The sequence below is a fragment of the Rana temporaria genome, chromosome 8 (assembly GCF_905171775.1).
Source record: "Rana temporaria chromosome 8, aRanTem1.1, whole genome shotgun sequence".
Lineage (NCBI taxonomy): Eukaryota > Metazoa > Chordata > Amphibia > Anura > Ranidae > Rana > Rana temporaria.
In genome coordinates, this window is record NC_053496.1 from 125,066,525 (window position 1) to 125,093,193 (window position 26,669).

The 26,669-nt window shown below is 42.4% G+C and overlaps 1 protein-coding gene across 3 annotated transcripts in view; it reads right to left on the bottom strand.

Annotated features, from left to right (window-relative positions):
* Positions 1–26,669, bottom strand: part of ADK (adenosine kinase) — a 223,684-nt gene that overhangs the window by 153,818 nt on the left and 43,197 nt on the right. For all 3 annotated transcript variants that reach the window (XM_040320662.1, XM_040320664.1, XM_040320663.1), the window contains exons 2-3: positions 16,136–16,210; positions 1,886–1,939 (exon numbers count right to left, since the gene is read on the bottom strand). In XM_040320662.1, the coding sequence (XP_040176596.1) occupies positions 1,886–1,939; positions 16,136–16,210 (129 nt within the window). The remainder of the gene's footprint in view (positions 1–1,885; positions 1,940–16,135; positions 16,211–26,669) is intronic.

Sequence of the window (26,669 nt, forward strand, 5' to 3'; positions counted from 1 at the left end):
TTTTGTGTAATGTGAAAGATGTTACGCCGAGTAAATAGATATCAAACACGTCACGCTTTAAAATTGCACGCACTCGTGGAATGGCGACAAACTACGGTACCTAAAAATCTTCATAGGCGACGCTTTAAAAAAATTTAAAATAAAAATTACCAGGTTAGAGTTAGAGGAGGTCTAGTGCTAGAATTATTTCTCTCGCTCCGATAATCACGGTGATACCTTACATGTGCGATTTGAACAGTTTACATATGTAGGCATGACTTCCGTATGCATGTTCTTTGTCCCCGCAAGCTTGCGCAGCAGAGAGCTTTAAAAAATAAAAAATTCTTATTTTATTTTTACATTCCGTTCTAAAAATAAAGAATTTTGATCTTTTGATCACTTTTATTGCCGTCACAAGAAATGTAAACATCCCTTGTGACAGTAATAGGTTGTGAAAGGTACTCTTTATGGAGGGACCAGGGGGTCTAAAAAGACCTCCAATCCCTCCTTTGTACTTCAAAGTATTCAGATAGCCGCATTGGTGGTTATCCCTGGAAAGCTGACCGCTGGCTCTAAAAAAAACGGTACCAGATGATGCCTGCAGCTGCGGGCATCATCCCAGTATACGCTCGGTGGGAAGGGATTACATTTCATATACAACATAAGTTAAAGTGAATATGTGCATTAGGCTGGGTTCACACTACTACACTACTTTCACCCTATGAGAGCGTCTTGTAGCGTCCTACACAAGTCGGTCCAACTTTGAAAATGCTCCCTGTACTACTTTTGGTCCTACATTGATCCTACTTCAGGCCCATTGAATATCATTGAAGTCGGACCAAAGTAGTATCCTGTTCATGAAAGTAGGATGGATGTAGGACCAATGTAGGATAAATGTAGGACCAATGTAGCAGAGCAAAGTAGGATGAAAGTTGTGTAGTAGTGTGAACCCAGCCTGAAAGTGCAATATATTCTTGTATAATACAAAACAAAGTGTAAAGATACATAAATTGCAATAACAGAAAAACCACATATATCAATAGTGAAAAAAAAAAATGTATCAAATTATGTTTTAAAATCCTTATGTTCTGCCAGCCAGGAAGGCTCCATACGCAATAGATCACACTTTTGGCTTCAAAACAACTTTAAAAAGTCTCTTGCGGTTGATTTCAGGCTTCTTTTTTGTTCTGTGCACGTTTCCCCCATCTTCCACTGGTACACCTCATGGCTACTAATGTAGTATGCCTCACTCTATAAGGCCTACAATTCCCACAATGCTGGTAGAAGGTGTAGTCCATCACAGGGGCAATCAGAAAGGATGGCTACATTCACATACACAATGGGTGTACACACCCTTGCCATGCAAACAGTGTGATGGGCACAGTGGGAGTGGTGAGTATGGGACGTTTCTCACAGGTACACAAATCTGGGGCAGGTACTGACAATTTCTGCCTGGAGGCAGACTGAATTCTATTCTAAAGAGTGGCTATTTCTTAGTCATTGGTGGCAACAATCCCTGTTCATAGAGTCTCTCCAGCATTGTCATCACACGGCACATGCTAATTGTCTTTTTTGGTAAACGGACTCTACTCACAGCTTTCTGAATGATGCCTGTCAGCGTGGCCTGGGTAGTTGAAGCCAAAACGGCAGCAGTACACATGGCCTGGTGACATTACTTTAAGCTTTTCCACAAGGCCATGTAACGCAGTATGGACCGGTCTACTCCGTAGGCATCGGACCCAAACCTTGCAGCAAAAAACAAAGGTTATATTTAAGGGTTAATAAAAAAAAAAATTGCTGGCGGTGAAGGGGGAAGACATTGAAAAAAATATGTGGATTTGGAAGAACTTTAAAATTGGACCAATACACACATAAGAGAAGGAAGATATGGGTTTAATTGACTTACAGCTCCTTGTGTTTGTCTTCAGCCAAAATCTGATCATTTGCCTTCAAGCCATACCTTTAAAAGAGAAATAAAGTGTAGGATCAGAGTTATGCCAATTAGAGAAGTTTCACAGAAATTACATTAAAGTAATTTTTATTAAAGATAACAAAATTGTGAATAATATACCTACACTTTTTATACATAAAAAAAAAAAAATCTTAATCCTTTAACACCTGTTACATTAACTCAACATTTTTGTGACCATGGGTATTTTAGTTAAATTCTCTACGCTGGTCCAACGAGCAGAGCCAAAGAAGCTAGCCAATTCTTGTTTTCCTGATCTTTTAAATTAATACTTACAGCCCCTTTTTAACCACTTAAGGACCGGCCTATTTTCCAGACTCTGTGTACACAAGTAACATTTTTTATTTTATTTTTTGCTAGAAAATTACTTATAACTCCCAAATATATATATCCCCCCCCCCCCCCCCACAAGACACCCTAGAGAATTAAATGGCGTCCTTGCAATACTTTCTGACACACCGTATTTGCACAAGTCTTACAAGCGCTTTTTTTAATTAAAAAAATAAAATACAGTAAAGTTAGCCCAATTTTTTTTAGATTGTGAAAGATGTTACGCAAAGTAACATGTCACGCTTCAAAATTGTGCCCACTCTTGGAATGGCAACAAAATTTGACCCTTAAAAATCTCCATAGGGTCTCCATCGGGCGACGTTTAAAATAATCTACAGGTTACCAGTTTTGAGTTACAGAGGAGGTCTAGGGCTAGAATTATTGCTTTTCGCTCTATCGATCACAGTGATATCTCAAGCGTGGTTTGAATACCATTTTCATATGCAGGCGCGACTTGCGTACGCTTCTGCATGGGTGCTCGGCAGGGCACTTTAATTTTATTTTGACACTGTCCTTTTAAGAAAAAAAAACAAAAACTTTTGGGTCATTTTTATTCCTATTACAAGGAGTGTAAACATCCCTTGTATTTGAAAAAAAGCATGACAGGACCTCTTAAATATGAGATCTGGGGTCAAAAAGACCTCAGATCTTATATTTAAACTAAAATGCAATAAAAAATGTAATAAAAAAAATAATCCCCTTTCAGAGCATTGGGCCCTCCAATTCTAAGGAGTCGAGCGAGCGGGGACCATCTTCCCCATACTCCGCATCCAGGCTCAGAGGAGAGCGGACGCGATAGTCTCTGCCACTACCAACAGCAACGGTAAGCGGCGGAGACAACCAGGGCGTGGCGTGTCCGCCGCAGAGTCTTATCTGAAAGCAGACCACTCACTGAAGAGGATACCAGCAGCTAGCTGCTGCCATAACAAAATTCCTCTTTAAACTGCTGACGTACAACGAAGGTGGGCGGTCTAAGTGGTTAAGCAGGTTGTTTTTAGCATTCTTGAAATGGTAGTCAAGTTGCATATCTTCAGTTGCACCTACAGGTAAAGTTAGTCAGGCTTACAATGAATAACGAATAACTCCTAAATGTGCACTTTTTACCAAATATTCACATCAGCAATAGTCAATGACGTCACCCATGCATGCGCAGTGGCGCTCTTCAGCCTTCAGAATAGGCGAGTATGAGCATCTTCCTTTTACAGGGTAATTGGAATAGGATTTAGAAAGGGGGTGGGGCAGTTTTAGGCTTGGTTAAATTGATCCTGAACTACTTTAAAATATGAATTTACCTGCTCAAATTAGATTCATCTATGCCCAGATTTACAAGCTTGTAATCTGTAGTCAAAATATTTGCAAAGAGTTTAGTTTAAAGCCTCTCTAATCCAACGCAATACAACATATAATATTGAAACAAGCAAGCTTTATCCCTTTGCAGAATGATAAAGAAAGCCAATTGACATGTCAACGCTAATTGACTAGAAGACACCTAAAGCAAATATTCAAACATATCTAGCCTTAAAGTGGAACTTTATCCATACCAACTTGATAAAAAAAAGGTTCTTGAGCAAGAAACACACATTCCATATTAGTAACTAAGCTACCAAAATGAATGTGGACTGTAAATAGCCTCCAGCGTTGTTCCTGTTTCTTATTGCTGGATGCTGCCATTTTGCTGAAGCCCAGAGCCCCTGAAGAGCAGTAAATGTTTAGGCTGTGAGCAGATTGGCCTCTACAAATTTGAAATATTTTTGCTTAAAAATAGAGAGCAAATGAGCATGTACAAAGCAGGGAAAGACAATATTGCTGAATTTTAACAGTACAGGCACTTATTTTTAACCACTTAAGCCTCGGACCATTATGCAGGTAAAGGACCAGGCCCTGCGTTGCTTTAACCGACAACTGCGCAGTCGTGCAACGTGGCTCCCAAACAAAATTGACGTCCTTTCCCACAAATAGAGCTTTCTTTTGGTGGTATTTGATCACCTATGCATGTTTTTTTGCGCTATTAAACAAAAAGAGCAACAAATTAAAAGAAAAAAAAAAATTCAATATTTTTTACTTTTTGCTATAATAAAATATCCCCTCAAAAATATATAAAAAAACATATCCCTCAGTTTAGACCGATATGTACTCGTCTACATATTTTTGGTTAAAAAATGAAATAAAAAAAAACAATTGGTTTGCGCAAAAGTTATAGTGTTTACAAAATATGGGATAGTTTTATAGCACTTTTTTTTTTTTTTAACTACTAATGGCAGCAAACAGTGAGTTTTTTCATGACTGCGACATTATGGCAGACACATTGGACACTTTTCACACATTTTTGTCAAACAATCACATAAAATGCCGCGTACACGCGATCATTTTTCGGAATGAAATTTTTTTTAATTTTTTTATTTAAAATGATCGTGTGTGGGCGTCACATTTTTCGGGTTCTGAAAAACGAAAAAAAAAAAAATCGAACATGCCGCATTTTTAAACAACGTTTTAAACCAGGGGTCTCAAACTCAAATTACCTGAGGGCCACAAGACAAGTTTTCATATGCCATGGGGGGCCGCATGCAAACTTTCAAACTTCAAAAACAACAGTACTGGTGTCAGCGAACACATTATTAACCCCCAGCACTGGTGTCAGCGAGCGCATTATTACCACCAGCACTGGTGTCAGCGAGCGCATTATTACCACCAGCACTGGTGTAAGTCAGGGTTTGACAAATTTGCTTGGAATCTCAGAGCCAGCTAAAAAAGTTAGGAGCCAGAAAACGCACCCTGTCCCGACGAGCTTGCGCGCAGAAGCGAACACATACGTGAGCAGCGCCCACATATGTAAACGGTGTTCAAACCACACATGTGAGGTATCGCCGCGATTGGTAGAGTGAGAGCAATAATTCTAGCTCCTCTGTAACTTAAAACATGCAACCTGTAGATTTTTTTAAACGTCGCCTATGAAGATTTTAAAGGGTAAAAAAGTTTGTCGGCATTCCACAAGCGGACACAATTTTGAAGCGTGACATGTTGGGTATGAATTTACTCGGCGTAACATTATCTTTCATAATATAAAAAAAAAATGGGGATAACTTTACTGTTGCCTTATTTTTTAATTAAAAAAAAAGTGTAATTTTTTTCCAAAAAAGTGCGCTTGTAAGACCGCTGCGCAAATACGGCGTGACAAAGTATTGCAACGATCGCCATTTTATTCTCTAGGGTGTTGGGATAAAAAATATATATAATGTTTTGGGGTTCTAATTAGAGGGAAGAATATGGCAGTGAAAATAGTGTAAAATGACATTAGAATTGCTGTTTAACTTGTAATGCTTAACTTGTAATACCAACGGCCACCACCAGATGGCGCCAGCTCACATCTGGTGGTAATAACTTGTAATACCAACGGCTCACCACCAGATGGGGCCAGCTAAAAAAAAAAAAAAAAAAAAAAATTTCTTTTTTTTTTTTTTGCTCCCCTCACTTCCACCCTGCCTGGGGGCCATTTATAACTGGTCCGCGGGCCACAAATGGCCCGCGGGCCGGTACTTTGAGACCACTGTTTTAAACAATGTAATTTTTCGGGTTGTAAAAAAATTATCGTGTGTGGGCTAAAACAACGTTAAAAACCCACGCATGCTCAGAAGCAAGTTATACAAAACGGGAGCGCTCATTCGTAATGGAGTAAACACATTCATCACGCTGTAACAGACAGAAAAGCGCAAATCGTCTTTTACTAACACGGAATCAGCTAAAGCAGCCCCAAGGGTGGCGTCATCCGCATGGAACTTCCCCTTTATAGTGCCATTGTACACGTTGTACGTCACCGCGCTTTGCTAGAGCATTTTTTTTAAAACGATGGTGTGTGGGCAACGTCTTTTTTTCATGCCGAAAAATGATCGTGTGTACGCGGCATAAGCCCTGAAGAGATGCTGATGCAGCGTCACTCGACAAAGGACAGAATGTCCAATGGTGTGAAGTTGGCAGGACCACCCGGCATCACATGAGACCTCTGGAGGACCGCCCATGACGCCGGCGGCCCGACGCGGAAAACACGTAATGCCGCCGGCACTAAGTGGGCTGCATGACAACGGCACTAAGGGTCTTGTGTCAATGACGGCACGTTAATCACGCCATGCAGCCAGCGTTGGCAAACATGCAGAGTCACGTGTCAAGCAAGACCCCGCCACCGTGACGCAACACTACATCACGCGGCCGGCAAAATAAAAAGCACATGGTCAAGACAAAAGAAAACAAACAAAACATCCCAGAAGTAGCATCAACCAAGTATGGTTAAAACATATGGGCAATTCTGCCGGCCGCGTTATGTGGTGTTGCGTCAAGGTGGTGGGGTCTTGACATGTGACCCTGTGCGTTTGCATCATGTGCGGTCCTTCGGAGGTCTCATGTGATGCTGGGTGATCCAGCCCACTTCACACCATTGGACACTTTGTCGACGTGACGCTGCGCCAGCATCTCGAGGCTTATATGCGATTGGTTGATATCAGTCATGTGAACCCATTGTCAGTTTTCACAGGCTTTATATCTCGTGGCAGTTCGGGAATTTGTTGGCGTCATTTCCGGGCATGCTCTAACCCACATGAGCACCCTATTCTCCTATTTAATTTGTTCCCCGATTGAGGCTTGGAACTCAAGCCATCATGTAATGTGTTCCCCTCCAATCGGGGACTTTATTATCTATGTCTAATTTGATTGGTCGTTTAATCATACATGTTATCTTTATCTGCGTGCAATATGGGGGAGCTGTTAAATACCTCTGTAGATGTCCTAGGTGGACGAAACGCCTCTGGGTTGGTTCGTCGCTCCCCACATTGGTTTTATCCTGTGATCACATTTTATTCATGCAACCTACTTTTTTTTTTACCTACACTATTGGAGCCTTTTTTCTCTATTATACCCTTCAGGATGTGTCTTTTTGGCTATCCAATCTGGTCATCAGCTTTCCAGTCTTGCTGTTATCTCCAAGATAAAGGTGCCTCCGGAGTTCCTGGGCCTTCCTGATCGTTTGGGTGACTTATCGATCTGGATATCTATGCCTTATTGACGCGCTGACACTTGGGTCCACAAGCTCCGGTAAAAGAGTATACAAGCTCATTAAATGATTGGATGACATACTACTCTGGATGTTTCATATATATGCTGGTACCATCAAATATCCACTTGTGAACAACCACCTGTCTGTTGTGGACCTGCTTGTTACAAAGATTTACTTACATTAAATCTAACTTGGGAAATCTATGGTTGGGGGTTACTGAGGGGCTTGGTGTCAGTCCCAACTGAAATCTCATTTTTTTTTTTCAATCATTTCCTCCCGCCTATCTTCTCGATCTACATTCTCTTTTCCCCCTTGCACAATTAAAAATAAAAAAACCTAGGGATGCTGAAACATATTGGCCTAAAGAAAAAAAAAAAAAAAAAAAAAACAACAACACACACACACACACAACACAATGGTGCCTCCCATTATGGGGGGGGTGTTCTGGAGCACCCCAGTCCTCTCCTCCTCCCACGATCTATGTGCGTCACGGAGCTTAACTGCACAGATTGCAGTAACAATGTCCCACCTCCTGTGACAGACGACACACTGATCCAATGGCGGGACATTGTTACTGCTAATTTGTTACTGCTGCCAATTGTTACTTTTTTTTTTTAAACAGTCAGTCATTTTCGGTATCGGTTTTTGGCCTAGTGTATTCTTCATTTTTGGCACCAAAATAGCCATTTAGTGCACCCCTATTAAACAGGACAAAGAGAGTAAATCTCCTTTACAGGGGCACAGAAACAAAAACTGACAAAACATGCTTATCCCTCTCTACTCTATCCAAAACAAATAAAAAAACAAACAAGCAATTTTTATGTCACTGGAAGCTCTACTTTATTTCAAGAAAAGAAAAAAGTCTTAAAAATGTTTTCAAATAAAATTTGAATGCGTCTTGCATGACAAAACTGAAAGTTTAGCATATCTTGCTGCCTTTTGCAATAAGGATCACTGACAAGCTTTCACCAACAGATTTAAGAAAAGATTTGGGAGATGAAGTCAGAATCCTAATAGGTTTAACTTATTAGACTGGATCAGGAAAGCCTATTAAAATAAGCTAATCAAGCTGTAAAAATAAAAATAAAAAAAACTTTGCTTGCGAGAACAAACGGAAAAACTGTAAAATGATGGCATGTGAAATTGAAACAATTCCCAAACTACGCAACACAAGAGACATGCTCAAAATCTACTAGCACGCAACGAAAGCCAGACACACATAAGACATGATCATTTGCAAAAGAATGCACACAGACATCAACCAGACAGGAGAGGTAGCAGAGAATGGGCCATATCAGATAGTCCAACTCTAGTTTTCAGCAGACAAATATAAACCTGTCCGCTTTTAGCAGACAAGAGTTCCCGTGGGGGGATTTCTGAACGCCTCCTGGTCCCCTGTAAAAGGAGTATGGGGCAAGCAGTGCAATCTCTGCATTTGTATGGGGCAAAACGTCTCTGCAGGATGCGGAATCCTTGCAAAAAGGTCCAAAACAAGTTAATGGTGTGGGAAACTACATGGCAAATGAGGTTTAATGTAGAAAAATGTAAGATAATGCATTTGGGTGGCAAAAATATTAGGGCTGTTACTGATTAAAATTGTTGTGTTCGATTAATCGATTTTTTTTTTTTTTAATCGATCAATCAACTAATTTCGATTAATTTTAATGCACATACAGATCCAACTACTTTTAGCTGATCTCCTTGCAGGTTGATTCCCAGTGCAGCTACCAACCACTGGAAAAATGGATAGCAGGATACAAAAAACACACAAAGGCAGCGCTCGATGGGAATAGCATTAAAACTTTTATAGTCTTCAAGTAGGTAACAAAATAAATATTGCACTGGAAATAAAATCGATGTAGCTACATAAACTGTAAAAATGGTGCGAGTAATACCAAACGGTAGCAAAAGCAGTCATAAAAACATGTAGCCAAGTATGATACTGGTATAAAAATGTGTACAACAAAACCACTGCTGAATCAAGATGGAGAGGTTAACATCAGTCCATCGGAACTATCACAACTGACAGTGGATGGTTGTAGAATCCCAGGTTGATAGAGGGAAGTGATAGAGGGAAGTGTAACAGCCCTTGCGTGTGGCAGATAGTGAGGTCCCACCGGCATGCAGATATGAAGGCACAGCAAAGGAGCCCTTCAGATGGACACGGCAAGCCCTGCCGGTGTCCGTGATGTCACCGGATCTCCGACGGAACTTCCCGAATACCCGATAGCCGGAAGAGAGGTGAGTATCGATCAAAAAAATTAAAGATTAATCCATGAATTAATAGTTAATTTTCACAGCCCTAAAAAATATGAATGCAATCTATACACTTGGTGGTAAACCTCTGGGGGGGGGGGGGGTGATCTAGGATGCAAAAGGACCTGGGGGATACGGACACAACCCACTATACACTTGTTTTGTCCTTAGCGGATCAGATTAGAGGAAGGACACAAGTCGGTTTACATCTACCACTCCTTAGAGGTGAATGAAGGATCCAATTGGGTCGAACTGACTGTGTGAAAGAGGCCCAAGGCTGCCTTCACACTGATGCACTGTGGTTTACGTGCACCACACCGTGCAACGCAGCGTACCCATTGGCTTTCCTGCACTTTGCAATAGACCTCTATTATATTCTGCAGGTTTGGTTCACTTTCAGAAAACTCAAACTCGCAGTTAAGTGAGTGAGTGAAAAATGTATATAGCGCTACACATGCGAACTGAATCACCTCTGGGCGCTTGTTTGACCACTTTTCCCTTGAGCTCAGAAGAGGTGGGTTTTGATCTTTCTCCTAAAGGCCAAGTGGTTCTCCTCCAACCGAACAGAAGTCTATGGCTCAGTGCAGGTAAACCGCAGGTGCACTGCATCTTTGGGTCAGTTTGAAAGCGGCCCAGAAACCACTGCAGAACAGATATGCCCATATATACACAGATTTTTTTTATTCTATTCCATCGCAGAGCAGGAGGTCGCGGGCCACATCAGAGGGCTCTGCTGGTCACATGTGGCCCCTAGGCCACTGGTTGGGCACCTACGGGCGGCACAGTGGTGTAGTGGGTAGCACTCTCGCCTAGCAGTAAAACGGTCGCTGGTTCGAATCCCAACCAAGACACTGCCTGGAGTTTGCATGTTTCTCCCTGTACCTGCGTGGGTTTCCTCTGGGTACTCTACTCCGGTTTCCTCCCACACTCCAAAGACATGCTGGTAGGTTAATTGGCTTCTGTCTAAATTGGCCCTACTATATGTATGCGAGTTAGGGACCTAAGATTGTTAGCTCCTTGAGCGTAGGGACCGATGTGAATGTACAATGTATATGTAAAGTCCTGTGTATATTGACAGCGCTATACAAGTACCTAAAAAATAATATTAGTATTATTATTATTATGATGATGATGTAGCAGATGATAGGCTCAGCAATGGCATGCAATGCCAAGCTGCTGCCAACAAAGCAAAACAATGTTGACATGCATTAAAAAGAGAGACAAAATGATAAATCTGCCGCTCTACAAGACTCTGGTCTGGCCACACCTAGAGTACAAAGAAGGGCAATAAAGCTAATAAAAGGGTCTGTAGGATATTAGTTATAAAGAAAGGTTGCAAGCACTGAACTTATTCTCTCTGGAGAAGAGATGCTTGAGAGGGAGATAGGATTTAAATTTACATATACCATACTGGTGACCCCACAATAGGGATAAAACTTTTGCGGAAGAGAGCTTAACAAACACGTGGCCACTAATAAAAATAAGAAAAAAAGGTTTAACCTTAAACTACGTTGGAGTGTTATTTATTGTAAGAGCGGCAAGGATGTGGAACTCCCATTTACAGGCTGTGGTCTCAGCAAGGCGCAGCGACAGTTTTTTTTTATTTTTTTATTTTTTTTAAACGATTATATAAGCACTTGAATGACCACAACATACAGGGATATACAAGGAAATACTGACATATAATCACACACATAGGTTGGACTTTGTGAATGTCTTTTTTCAACCTTACCTACTATGCAACTATGAAATAAGGATGAATATCTCTAACAGGGATAAAGCCATCTTTCAACACCTTACATAGGTTGTAAGCCTTCTATACGCAACAAAATGGAATCATACAGGCTGGTTTCACACAAGCGGTCCGATCAGGTCCGCCTGTCAGTTTTATAGGACGGAGCATCTATTCTCTATGGTGCCGACAGCTGAAAACAAAAACGGATGGAGGATTCATTCCCCATCTGTCCTGCAGATCTGATGACAGGCGGTCCGTTTCGATCCGACTGTCCCATAGAGAACAGCATTGTTGTGTCAGTGTCCACTCTTCATAGCGAAACAGACATGGGCTTGTCATCCACCTGCTCAGCGGGGATCCGCAGAGAGATCCCCTGCCGATCAGGCAGATGCGGATTAAAGAGTCAGCCACGTCTGAAAGGAGCGTTGTGGAAGTTTAAAGTGGTTCTAAAGCCTTAAGGTTTTTTACCTTAATGTGTTCAATGCATTACCTGAGCCCTATCCAATCCAGGGGGACTCAAGCACAAGCCTGCACAGGTGCCCCCATAGAAAGTGGCTTTAGGTGGGGGCTTTTGCCGAAGAGAAGAGGCCTGGAACGCCGGCGGGGGCCCCAGATAAGCACTGCACAAAGCAGGCAAGTATGACAAGGTTTGTCATTTTATTTTTTATTAAAAAGTTTAATGTCACCAAGTTTAATTTAAACCTATAATCTGGAATATATTTAGGTTGCAAGTGCGGATATCTCCCTCTGGAAATGCCATTTTTAACGGCAGTAATTCTGGCTCACAGGCATAAAAAATATGAAATACTGATCTGGATCAAGTGCGTTTGAAGATCAGACTACCACTGGTTTCACTTTCTACATACTTGTTGTGGGTTAGCGACAAAATATAGTGTAAAAAAATGATAGCAACAAAACATTTTAAGGTGATCAGCAATGGCAGATTGACATCTTACAAAAAAGGTCCATAAGAGGACCCCTTGACAAAAATAGGATTTTTGACTTACCGCAAAATCTGTTTCTCCGAGTTCGACAGACACAGCGCTTCCTTATTCAGAAATATAGGGTTATATCGCCTCATACAGGAGTATGACACTGGGCAGTCCTAGGTGATATACACCCCCCCCCTCTTTGCTATAGGCCTTCAGTTATGCAACAACCAGTATCAGAAGTAGTAACAACTCCATAGAGGTGCAGGTGCTGTGTCCGTCAATGAACTCAGAGAAACAGATTTTACAGTAAGTCAAAAAAATCTTATTCTAGGAAGGAAAGAAAGCAAGAAGAAATAAAGGAAGAGGAAGGAGGAGAAGCCAAATCGGACAAACTGGAGCTCAACAACAATTGGAGCCCAACCTGAACAGCAAGAAACCCCCTCTAGACCGCAGCAGCCTGCAGAACCTTGCGGCCAAAAGAGGTCCGCAGATGGTCCACACACTTTGTAAAATTTGGTGAAAAAGTGTGCACCAACAACCAGGTGGCATCCTTGCACACTTGCGTCACCGACGCCTGATGTCGGAAGGCCCAGGAGGCACTCAGCGCCCGAGTAGAATGTGCCTTCGCCGGAAAAGGAGGAGCCCAACCACTGACTGTATAGATCTGAGTTACAGTCTGTCTGATCCATCTAGAAATGGATGCCGAGGAAGCAGACAGCCCCTTCTTTGGCCTGTCCGTGATCACGAACAGGGGAGTCTGACCTCTGAAAGGCCTCAGTGGCCGTCAAATAGACCCCAATCACCTGTACCCCATCCAAGGCACTTTTGGAAGGAACGAAGGACAAGAACCAAGAACCACCTTGTCCTTATGAATCACCAGGTATGGCGTGCGATAGGATAGGGCCGTCAATTATGACACACTGCTAGCAGAGGTGATAGACACCAAGAAGGCCACCTTCTGTGACAGGAGTGAGCAGGGGAATTTATTGAATATTTTCAAAAAGGCGGCTTCTGTAGAACAGAAAGAACCAGATTCAAGTCCCACGGTGGCAAGGAAGATCGCACTGGTGAAACTACATGTCGCACCCCCTGAATGAAAGAACCTGGCGTGGAAAGAAAACCACCTGACACCTGACCCTTGATGGTACTCAAGGCCAAATTCTTTTATGCAGAAAGGTCAAAATACGAGCCACCGAAAAGGAACGTGGGTGAAAACCCACCTGACTCACACCATTAAATATATATGCTTTCCACGTCCGTTGATATACCTTCCTGGAAGTAGACGTCCCAGCCTTGAGTAGTGTCGGAATCACCGACACAGATAAGCCTCTATCCTTCAACAGCCAGGCCGTTAAAGACAGCGACGGTAAAGCAGGGGCAAAGATCAGCCCTTAACATAGCAGATCACCCCCAAGGTTCCAGACGCACCAGGACCAACGAGGCCAGTTCGGGGCCACTAAAATTACCATAATTCCTTTGGCCTCGATCCTGCGTAACAGCCAAGGCAGAAGCCTGATAGAGGAGGAAAGGCGTAGATCAGACGATACTAGCCCCACGGAGCCACCAGAGTGTCTGAGGCGTCCGACAGAGGATCCAGAGACATGGCCACAAAACTCTGTCTCTTCCTGTTAAACCGGATGCCATCAGATCTAGCTCTGGAGAGCCCCAATGCAGACATATCTGTTAAAATACCTCCTGATGAAGGGACCACTCCCCTTGATCCACCTGCCAATTGTCCACCACTGGAATGTGGACAGCTGAGATGGTCTGGACGAAGCTTGCTGCCCACCGGAGAATGCCTGCTACTTCCAGGCCCGCTAACACACCTCTTGTTCCTTCCTGGTGGTTGACATAAACCACCACCGTGACATTGTCCGACTGGATCCGTATTGTGAGCCCCTGAACACGATCCGACCAATGATCCAGACAGTCTGATCACCGGAGTTCCAGGATGTTGGTAGCCTGGATTCCTCCAGCATCCGTGAGCCAAGGTCAGACCCAGGACTTTTTCCCACCCGGACAGACTGACATCAGTGGTGATCACTGTCCAATACAGAGGGAGAAAGCCACCATATAAGGGACCCTTTGGTTCCTTGGCTCAGCCGAATCTGACTGTCCAGAAATTCTGGACATTTGTTCCATTTTAGCAAGATCTTTTTGCAGGGGTCTCGTATGGAACTGAGCAAACTGGACCACCTCGTATGTAGACACCATCGGGCCCAGCACCCGCATGCAAGTCCGCAGGGTGACCCAATTTCTGGACAGAAGAGAGTGGGTTGCTGCTTGTAACTTCTGGAGCCTGGAAAAAAACCTGGGTGTTAACAAGGGACTTCTGGCCAGGAAGAGAGGGTACAGGGATGGAGGAGAACCGCAGGACCAACTGACCCGGGGGAGGGAATCGAATCCACCCAAACCCACCAGGGAGAGATACCAGGACCAAGTGGGCACCGCTACAGACAGAACCCCCTCACCACCGAAGTGGGGGGCTGTCGGCCATGAGGGACACTGCGATTCAAGACCCGGTCGTATGCGACTTCGCGAGACGTTTAACTCTCAGGGTCAGCCCCTGCCCAGTGGGGCCATGTCGAGGTCGACCTAGCGAGTAGCTGCGGTCTGCACGCGCTCGCTGACCAGACTGGGGAGACCACTGGATCAAGTGTCCAGCCCGGCAGTTGATTTTAGATCTCACCGGAAAAATCCAGGATAAAAAAATAAATAAAAATGTATTGCAAGGAACTATATCCTTACCCCTGACTAGACAGAGAAAAAACAAACAAACACACACACACACACACACACACACACACACACACACACACTAAAGGCCTATAGCAGAGATGGGGGTGTATATCACCTAGGACTGCCAATGGTCATAGCCAAGCATTTTTCTGCCTAGTGTCCTGTAGGGGGCGATATAACCTTTTGGTTCTGAATAAGGAAGCGCTGTGTTTGTCAATGAATGGGAAAAAAGAATTTGGACTTACCTGCTTACCTTACATTCCATAGCTTAACCTGTAAAATCCACATGTTGGAGTACATGCAGGCCAAAGGCTGAGTATTCAAAATGATAGGTTGGTACCTTCAGGCACCTACAGGCCTGACAGACTATAGATCAAACTTAAGACCCCTTTCACACTGGGGCCGCCCATGCAATTGTGGCAAAGCGCCACTCATTCTAGGAGCGTTTTGGGAGTGCTGTATACAGTGCTCCCAAACTGCCACAAAGATGCTGCTTGCAGTACTTTATCCAACGTCCCACAACCGCACCGTCCGGGTGTGAAAGCAGTTTTCCAGCGCTTTACAGGTGCCATTTCTAGTGCTAAAGCGCCTAAAAACTGCCTCAGTGTGAAAGTTGTCTTAAGCTGGATACACACAGCGCTGGTGTATCTGGTTTCCACACATTTTACCCACAGTCCCAAAGACTTTGTAAGGTCGTAGGTTAATGGCACATTTTGTGTAAGTGCAGCAAAAGTCCTGCACGCTTTGATGCACTTTTAGTAAACAAGCCAAAAACGCATGACCCAATAGAAAGTCTATGGGACATCAGGTAAAAAGCAAAAACTGTGCATACACCTGTGCACTGTGAACCTAGTGTTCTATATTTGAAAGCATGTATGCTTCCTATAAAATAGTTTTTTAAAGCATGTAACTAAATTTGTAAATATAAAGAGATGAATTCTTTATACATTACTTGCAAAATAAACAGGTTGCATTCCAGAAAAGCTTATTTCAAAATCCAAGCCTGATCATAGTACCACAGCAAGGCCTGCATGCAGGTTAGTACATTTTTAACCGCATAGTCTGTTATCACCTGTGTATGAACATGCAAATTAAACAGAAACTTTAAGAGAGAAAAAAAAAAAAAAAAAACACAAACAACAACATTTACATACTTGTCAAGAAAGTCCTTGTCCACCACCGCACAAATATCTAGAAGAGGGTTGCCCATCCCAAAAAGGAGATTTTCACTGCAAGGAAGAAAAACAGGAATAAGAATTGCACAAATAGGTTTTAGAAGATTCCTACGGCAAGGTACAGTAAAACCTTTACTTTTGAGTAAAGTAATTTGGTACACTTTACAGCAAAGTTTTGTTTACCTTCTTCATTTTTAATTATTCCAATCTGGTGCTCCAGAAACTTTCTATCCCTCACTACCAATGCTAATGGCTCAAGCAGTTTGCTCTGTATTGTGGGAGGCAGAGGGTAAAATCACTATTATACCTGTACCTGAAATTACCAGTGTTTTCCCAACATCCTCTGGTGGCAGGAGAGATCCAAAAGGAAATCATGTATACTTTTTACTTTGCCTTCTATTGACAACATATGGCAACTCACGTAGATATTTAGCAAAAAAACAAAAACAATCCAAAATGTTTATAGACTAGGGATGCCTACCTTTACACGCACATGAACTTTAATGGCATCCCAGTCTTAGTGCCTAGGGTTCAATATTGAGTTTGCCCGCCCTTAGCAGCTTCCACTCTTCTGGGAAAGCTGTCCACAAGGTTTAGGGGTGTGTCAGGGAATTTTTGACCATTCTTTACAGAAGCGCATTTATGAGATCAGGTATGGATGAGAAGGTCTGGCTTGCAGTCTCTACTCCAATTCCTCACAAAAGGTTTTCTATCTCAATGAGGTCAGGACTCCACCCCAAACTCACTAATCCAGGTCTATATGGACCTTGCTTTGTGCTCTGGTCCATATAACTTGGTGGAGGGTGGGGTATGGCGTGGTGTTTTTATTCAGGGGTTGGGCAAGGTCCACTGAAAATGGAGTACATTGATGCAGTGGTGGGCTTAAGCACGATATGGCCTTACAGCGTGATTAAATCTCCACATTTATTAGGATCAGGTGTTTTAAGTAGCCCTGTAAGATTTGAAAGAAACTTCTTTTGTATGCGTCTGCTATTCTCTGTGGTTTAAATTGCCAAAAAAAGAGTCACAAGTCGCACTAGTGTGAACCAGAGCAAAATTAAAATTGCACAATACTGGTAAATGCTTACTTTAAATTTAAAAACTGTGATGACTTATATTACCTCCAGTCTATCAGTCTCCACCTTCTCTGGGTTCAACTAATCTTCCCTGCACAGACCCCTTAAAGCAATCGTCAACCTGGATTTTTTTTAAAACATACATGTCACGTGTACATGCCCTGTGAAATGGTTTTTGCACAGAGCAGCCCGATTCTCCTCTTCTGGCTCCTCCTGCATTCAGAGTTCTCTTATAGCAAGCCATAAATGTGTAGAGTGCCCCTAAAGCAAGGTTAAAAACACACATCTGCCTTTAGTATCAATCACTTTAAATCACTTCCTTCTCCTGCCCAGGACTACAAGTCTCATGAGGCATTGCTCCTCACACATTCAAAGTTCCCAGGCACTTGCTGACATGTATAGATGGTTTACTGAGCTGTATGTGTTCTGCACTTTATTTCCCGAGTTGTAAACAAATAATGCATTATGTATGCAGGTCAACTAATCTAATGAAAAATAGTTGACAGACATTTTATTTTTATGATCGATAACAATTAGTTTCAGCCCTAAACTGTCTTCAAAAAGATATTCTGAAATGTATACCCAGCAAAAAAAAAAAAAATCTGTATTGGAGTCCCTTATACATTTCATAAGCAGACTAAGCATCAAACAGCAACACCAATTAAACAAGCCTGGGGTGAAGTTATATAAACTTTGTGAGAGGGCCACAGGGCACACATGACTACTCTTTTACGAACTTGGGTGTCAGTTTATGAAGCAGTGAAAAAATTTCATTGCTCCATTCTCTGAGATTCTCAGAGGAGATCGTTCTCTTCTGGATGCCAGTTTATGAAGCTTTGTAGATCACTTCTCCTTTAGAGGAGTGAAGCGATCTACAAAACATTTCCAACAGTGGAGACCGGCCCCCAATACTGGAATCCCGTGAGACTTTTTACGAGATTACAGTACCAGATATTCACTGAAACACTGAGGTGTCCTTATTAAGGCAGTGATAAATTATCACTGCTCAGTACACGTACATTCCCAGAGACCACGCACCTAATAAAATATTTGTCCCCCTACACTAAATATATACACACAGCAGGGGGACATGATTACTGTCTTGGGGGTGTCTGAACGAGGAAGTCAAAAGCCTTACTTCTTCCCCTGGGATTCTCTTTTCACTTCCCCACAGCAGCTTCATAAACTGTCCGTTTCTGTGTCAATCACAGCTTCTCAGTATGTGGAGATGATCAGCGGAGAACATGTTCTCCCCCGATCATCTGTGTTTCAAAAACGGTTTATGGATACTTTGGATCACCGCTGATCAGATTCATAAAAACAGACACCAGAGAGTTAGCCATCTGCAGCCCCTTCAATGCCCATCCTATATGGGTAGCAGTGGACAGATAGTCTGGGACCTCATATCAGCCTCATTCCATCAGATGCCACCTCTATAGTGAACAATTTCTATTGTAGTATGGCACTTTTCAGACACATTATACAGCTTGTGGTACAACGCAGCCAAATCGCAAAGGCTTTCTACAAAGACTGGTCACCACAAAGCTGAGGGGGGGGGGGGGAATTATCTTGTGTGTGTGTGTGGGGGGGGGGGGGGTGATGGGGTTAAAGAAAAAAAAAAAAAAACACACACACACACACATCACGCACATAAAGGCCCATTTCACGGGGAGGATGCACTCAGCGGACTTAGTTAGCTCAGCGGGAGATCGAGCTGTTGATCCCCGCTGAGTCGGCGGATGACCAGTCTGTCTCTGCATACTGCAGGGATGGATCTGTCAAAGCCCCGCTGATCTCTATGGGAAGATCAGACGAAAACAGAAAGCATGTCCGTTTTCATCAGATCCCATTCTATTCACCAGATGGATGGCAAATGGATTGACATCCGTCTGTTTTGAGCGGATCTTGGTCAGATGAGATGGCAGGCAGGTGCCAGCGGACACATCTCCACCTGCCCATAGAAATCAATGGGTGGCCCGCCCGGATCCACCTGAAAAAACGGAAAGGCAGATCCAAGCGGGCTGATAGTGTGAAAGGGGCCCTAAACTAAAACTTTGTTGAAGCACCTTTTGATTTTCTTACAGTACTCAGTCTTTTTGGTTATGCGTCCATATTGACTGGTATTTGGAACTGTTCATAATGCCCTCTACCTTGACTAAGGCTCCTGTTCCAGCTGAAGAACAGGTTTCAAAGCATGTAGCCACCACCATGCTTCACTGTGGGTATGGTGATCTTTTGGTGATTAGCATCAAACATATATTTTGGAATTATGGCCAAAAAGTTTGACATTGGATTTTAAATCAGACCACAACACATTTTTGAAAAAAAAAAAAAAAACACAAGACCTACTAGAACAGCTGAACTTAATTTGGCGTTAAATCAGAGGCACTTAAATGTTGGCAGGTGTGTACCGACTTCTATTTAAAGCGGGAGTTCACCCATTTGTAAAAAAAAAAATTTTTATCCCCTTAGCTTCCTGCTCGTTCGGTCTAGGGGAATCGGCTATTTGTATTAAAATATGAGCTGTACTTACCCGTTTTCGAGCTGCATCTTCTTCCGTCGCTTCCGGGTATGGGTCTTCGGGAGCGGGCGTTCCTTCTTGAGTGACAGTCTTCCGAGAGGCTTCCGACGGTCGCATCCGTCGCGTCACTCGTAGCCGAAAGAAGCCGAACGTCGGTGCGGCTCTATACTGCGCACCGACGTTCGGCTTCTTTCGGAAAATCGTGACGCGATGGATGCGACCGTCGGAAGCCTCTCGGAAGACTGTCAATCAAGAAGGAACGCCCATTCCCGAAGCCCATACCCGGAAGCGACGGAGAGGATGCATCTCGTAAACGGGTAAGTACTGCACATATTTTAAAATAAATAGCCGATTCCCCTAGTAAAAACGAGCAGGAATCTAAGGGGGAAAAGTGCCCTCTAAGGGTGAACCCCCGCTTTAATATGAGTTTGATTACGATTGCTTAATTCTGAACACAGCTGCATCCCCAGTTAAAAGAAGGTTGCACACTTATACAACCACATTTTAGTTTTTAGTTTTCCTCACACACTAAAGGCCATACACGGTTCGAAATTCGAAAATCATATCAAAGATTTTTCGTACGAATTTCACACCGTTAGTGGGCTGCAGCAACAGCCGATTTTCTTGCGGCAAACTAATTTGAGAAATCCGACATGTTGGAAATTTTTTGAAAAACAATTTTCTGATTAATGGTGGGAGAAAAAATGTGCATGTGCAAGAAGAGAATATTCCCGGCAAAGTTTTGTCGGCCGAATTTCGAAAATGAATGGTGGCGTCATCACAAAAAAAAAAAAATGTATGATTTTGAAAAAAAAAAAAAATATGTGTTCGAAATTCGATAGTGTATGGCCTGCTTGAGGCTTCATATAAAAACGGGACATTTTTACAACCTCTCCTGAACGATTTAACTTGCTAGTAACCCATGTTTAAATGCCGCGTTTAGCCCCATTTTGCCACGTTTGCATTTAAAAAAAAAGAAAAATTGCGCAAAACACCTATAAACGATACACAGCTTACCACAGTTCGGCATTTGAAATACCTCTAAACTCAGCGTCTGAACAAATTTTTTTGCAAAAAAAATAAATAAAAAAATGACTAAATTGACAGATAAGCTAACATAGGAGAGTTCAGTAAAAGTTGAAAAAAATGCCCAACTGCTCCTAAACATCCGTTTACCAGCAGCCAGGCCCAAAGATTTCAAGTTGTACAGTTTTTAGGTTCACACTGGTGCAATGCGGGAACCCTGCGAATCCACTGGGGGTTCCCGCACACTGCCATATGCAAACTGCTGGGGAATGTTACATTGTTAATGACACCCCCATTTCAGCTCGCATATCGCACTGCAAACTGTCAGTTCGGACATGAATCGGATCGCATAGGTGTGAACACCCATTCGATCAGATTCTGGTGCGGGACAAAAAAAAAAAAAAAAAAAAAAAAAAAAAGGGTCCTGTGTGAGTTCATTCCGAATGCGATGAGATTTCAGCCATACCATCTGTATGGCTGAAAGCACATAGCATGTGATTTGCACTGCAGTAAAAGGTGGAAAAAGTTCTGAAATTATTTGGGTCTCATTTTTTTTTTACATCAGAAAAATCTGACAATCAGATGAAGCCCTACCTGGCAATCGGAAAAATTATAAAAATTACACACACACACACACACACACATTTATTTTCCAAACTAGCAAGAAGAAATTAAATCTGAAATTTTTTCAAAAAAAATGTATAACTAATTTTCCAAAAAAACTTGTGGCAAAAAAAGGAGTTTTTTTTTAAAATCACTATGCCTCTCGGTGTGTTTCTTTTCCAAAATGTTGCAATTTTATGGACGTTTACACTGGCCTGGTGCTCCAGTGCCTCCCAAAATTGGACCACTTGCTCAGATCGGAACCATAGAGATTACGCTCAAAAGAGAAAAATCACTTCCACTGTGCACTAATCCGCACTAATTTTTTTTTTTTTTTTTTTATAAAATAAGATATACTGCATTCACATTCATTGATATGTACACCAGCTTTCAGAATAGTATTCATTGCATACAGGGCACTGCTCAATGTGTATCATTAATTACTTGACTTCATCAGACAATTGGCCACGGGTGACTAGCTGGGTTAACATGCAATTTGTTTAGTCCATTTTAGACTTCCATTGTTTTGCACCATCTCTGGATTTCCTCCTCTTGTGGGACTTCGTATCCACTCCTCTCATATGTCCTTTGGGAGAGTGATCATCACCCTGCCTTGTTGCTAGGGGGTTATGATCTACTGTATATCATTATGGGTTTGCTTCCTATTCTTATACCATTGAGCCCCCCCTCCCCCCAAATATTCCTCCACTGTGATCTTTTATAGTTATAATTTACTTTATATGTGAATATTCTAATTCTTTACACCTATTTTGTGTATGTGCACTGCACAAATAAGGCCCCTTTCAGACTGGGGCGGGAGCTGCGGTGGCGGTATAACGCCGCTAAAAATAGCGGCGCTATACCGCCGGAATTGCCGCGGGTATCAGCCGCTAGCGGTGCGGTATTAACCCCCGCTAGCGGCCGATAAAGAGTTAATACCGCCCGCAATGCGCCTCTATAGAGGCGCATTGCGGGCGGTATTGCCGCGGTTTCCCATTGTTTTCAATGGGAAGGAGCGGTGAAGGAGCGGTGAAGGAGCGGTATACACGTCGCTCCTCTCACCGCTCCAAAGATGCCGCTGACAGGAGATTTTTTTGTCTCCCGTCAGCGCATCGCCTCAGTGTGAAAGCCCTCCGGCTTTCACATGGAGTCTGCAGTGAAGGAGTTTTTCAGGCGCGATAGCAGCGCTATTTTTAGCGCTGTACCGCCTGAAAAACTCCACAATGTGAAAGGGGCCTTAGGTTGTGACATCCATATGAAGTTGTTTATCGCACATCATTGTTGCACATATGATTAGAGGTGGAGCAGAGCAATATAGATTGTGTGTACACATACAAAATTAAATTACACACACACACACACACACACACACACACAGTTAAAATAACACAGCCATAAATGTCTAAACCACTGGCAACAAAAGTGAGTACACCCCTGAGAGAAAATGTCCAAATTGGGCCCAATGAGACATTTTTCCTACCCAGTGTCATGTGACTCAGTGTTACAAGGTCTCAGGTGTGAATGGGGAGCAGGTTTATTCGATTTGGTGTTATCACTCTCACATACTGGTCACTGGAAGTTCAACATGGCACCTAATGGCAAAGAACTGAGGATCTGCAAAAAAAAAAAAAGAAAAAAAGAAGAATTGCTGCTCTATATAAAGATGGCCTAGGCTAGAAGATGGCCAAGACCCTGAAACTGAGCTGCAGCACGGTGGCCAAGACCATACAGCGGTTTAACAGGGCAGATTCCACTCAGAACAGGCCTCACCATGGTCGACCAAAGAAGTTGCTTGCACATGCTCAGTGTCATATCCAGAGGTTGTTTTCGGGAAATAGGTATACGAGTTCTGCCAGCATTGCTGCAGAGATTGAAGGGGTTGTTCAAAGTGTCAGTACTATATTGCCCTGAGCTCCAGGATGTTTATGGGTAGCTTGGTTTCTGCAGGTGACCATGTTACCTGTACTGTGAGGTACTAGAACACTCCTTCCCAGCCTGAAAGAATGACATCTGATCACTTTGCAGTGATAGAGAATCAGAAAATAGGCTGGAGATTAACCAAGTTATGAAATTCATGACTTGGCTGGATAGAATAGGCGGGTCGAGAGATAGAGTATGCTTGTTTCAATTCAATTAAACGTTTTGTTGGAGAGATCTTGAAAGAAAACTGGGCAAATGGTAAAGCTTAAAAAAAAAAAAAAAAAAAGGGCTACCAAGAGGCCTAGAACGCTCAGAAAATATCCTTTTGGGATGTTGCTTTGATCCCAAATCTTGAGTGTGGGCTTTGAGGCAGAGGCATTTTCTTGGAGGAAAACTTCTGTTTGGTATGTGTCCAAGACTAGACTCAAGTATTCCAGATGTAGTGAAGGTAGGATAGGACATTTGTTAATGTGCAACCCAACCTAGAGCAGGGGTCTCCAAAAACGTTCTAAACAAAAAAGGGCCAGTTTATTTTCCTTCAGACTTTAGGGACCAGGGCTGTGGAGTCGGTAGATAAATGTTCCGACTCCTCAGTTTTATGTACTTCCGACTCCGACTCCTCTGTATTAATATGCAAATGTATTTTATACATTCCTTGAGGGAAAGAAACGCAACCTACCACAGGACTACTGGCTGGGAAGCCAACAGTCTACTGTATTGCACAGTTTAAGCAAAAGACAAACACAGTGAAAACAATCAAGTGGCTGGATAGTAGCAGCAGGCATAAACATCAGGAACAGGATCTTTACCAGTTCAAAAATACAAACCACATTATTTGGTTGTTTTAGAACAAAAACAAAGCTTATCTATAATGAACCAAAAACAAAATCTGTAAAACCTAGAAATGGTTTATATTAATCTTGAAATGTAGTTCTAGGCTTAGCAAATGCAAATCAATTCAATGTAGAGTTCTAAGGAAGAGAATTGCCTCTGCCAGATCCTCTTTCATAGAGGCTCTTAAGTCAGACTTTATTATTTTTAGGGCTGAAAATAATCTTTCGACACTGACTTGGGTGGGTGGCATTGCAGTAACTATTCTGGCCACATCACTAACAATCTCTGGATAAGGAAGGATGGCTTCTTCAACAGTAAGGCCCCATACACACGAGAGAATATATCCGCGAATACGGTCCAGCTCTTTTTTTATTCCAATCTAAATTTAGTAGGAGTCGGAGTCGGTGCATTGTTTGCCGACTCCAGGTACCCAAAATTTCCCCTGACTCCGACTCCTCGACTCCGACTCCACAGCCCTGTTAGGGACACCAGACCGTTGCCAGTGAGAGTGAAGATTTTCCTAGTATCAGTGGGAGCCAACATTGCCACATTTGGTATAGTTGGGAGGAATAGTGCCCCATCATTGTGAGGAATACGGTTTTGTATCAAAAAGGGAGGATTAGTGCCCCAAGGGCCAGATAAAGGCAAGAGCATCTGAATTGTCCTGTGGACGTTTGACATCAGCTACAAGGGAGAGGAGCATGGGAACATTCAGAAAGGCATCTTGGATATATTCCCCTTGTTCCAGATAGGCAATAACTGATCTTGTGAATTCCATGCAAAATTTTGTAAAGCGAAGGTATTTTAGGTCCAGAATAAGATGAATGCTCCCACTGGGCTTTGGCACGTTGAACCTGTATTGTGGAAGTACTGTCACAACTACTCTCTGGGACAATGGTTCAGAGCACTGTGCAAATCTAAGTGTCCTTGGGTCGATTTGAGAGGGCAGAGTTTTGAGCTCTATTTTGTACCCTTTGAAACCACCGATTGACCCATCAGTTCTGGGACATGTGATCCAGAGAAAGGCCAACAGATGTACCCCCAATAGAATGAGGGTGTCCCTTTATTGAAAAGAGGGTTTAAGGGTGCTATGTGAGCCAAATCTTGCAACGAAAGGAAGGTCCAAACTTCGGTTTAGAAGCCTGGGTAGAGTGATTAGGTGGACTACACTTTGAAGAGGTAGTAGTGAGGGTTTGGTATCATACACCATCTAAGTAAAATCTTCCTTCCTGGGACATATTTTATGAATTTTTCAAGTGCCTCTACAGACATCTTCCTTGAGGAGTCTTTTACAAACAACTTCAGCCGTCTAAGCTTTTAGTCACAAGATTCCACGCTTGTGAATGGAGAGTGGGGCCATTCAAAAAGCAGAGCAGAAGGCAATTGCTCAGTTGAAAGAATCTTGGAGTACAGGGTTATTATGATGGTTGTTCATTGTCGTAGTTCAATATGCTGCAGTTTGAAATACTAAAATTGCAGCAAAAGCTTCTCAAAACAGTCTACCTGCAGAAGCACAAAAATAAATGTCAACTATAGGTTCAACCCTAAATGTGGGTGTAAAAATGGTATAAAAAAAAAAAAGTGGTTAGCCTTTGAGCCTTTTGCTCAAGCGCCTTAAAAAAAAAAAAAAAAAAAATTGTATAATATATGATATAATTTTTTTCTCTTTTTTATTAAACATGGAGGATGACGCCTAGAAAAACTGGCTAGCACATTTTAATATGTTTAGACAAATAAGAAAAAGAGAGGAAGGGCGCTTAATTACAAAAAGGATCCACTACTTGGCAAATAATCTAAAAATATTATAGCTAAATTAATCATAAACATTGTTATAATTCAAGATGGAATACTGCATACATTGTGAATTATACATTTTGTATTACATTGCCTAGAGAAAAAAGGTCAGGCAAGGCATTAAACAGATTTTAGTGTCATTCAACCCCTAATAATCCTAAAGCCTGGCCTATTAACAGCAGTAAAAACTGTAAGTTAGTTAAAGAAACAAACATTTTCATTTTCAGCCACTGCTGCTCCTCTGATCAGTAGATCCATAGCACTGTAGAATTATTAAAGCAGTGTGCAACTGTCACTTTCTATTAGGCATGGGGTATGAGCAAATGCTACAGAAACTGTCTCCTTGAGGTCTTTTCCCATCAAAGCTCCATGGCAACATTGCCTTATCAGCGGTTCAAATAATAACACTGGCTATTCAGTTGATGTTCATCACTGTAGCCTTTGGCAAACAGGTCTGAACAATTTCCCTTATTTTGAGATTTAAAATTCAACTCCCATTTACAGAGAAGAAAGTATACTGGGCAGTTATAAAGGGCCTGTGTTAACATATACTCTATTTCTGCATTACCAGCCCAATGCCCCGCACACACGATCCGAATATCGTCCGAAAAATTTCGTCTGAGGAAGAATCGTACGATATTCTGATCGTTCGTACAGAGCTTTTGAGAGCCGATCATGACAGTTCATCCGATATTTTATCGGACATGCATGAAAAAAAAAAAAAAAAAATTGTTGTACG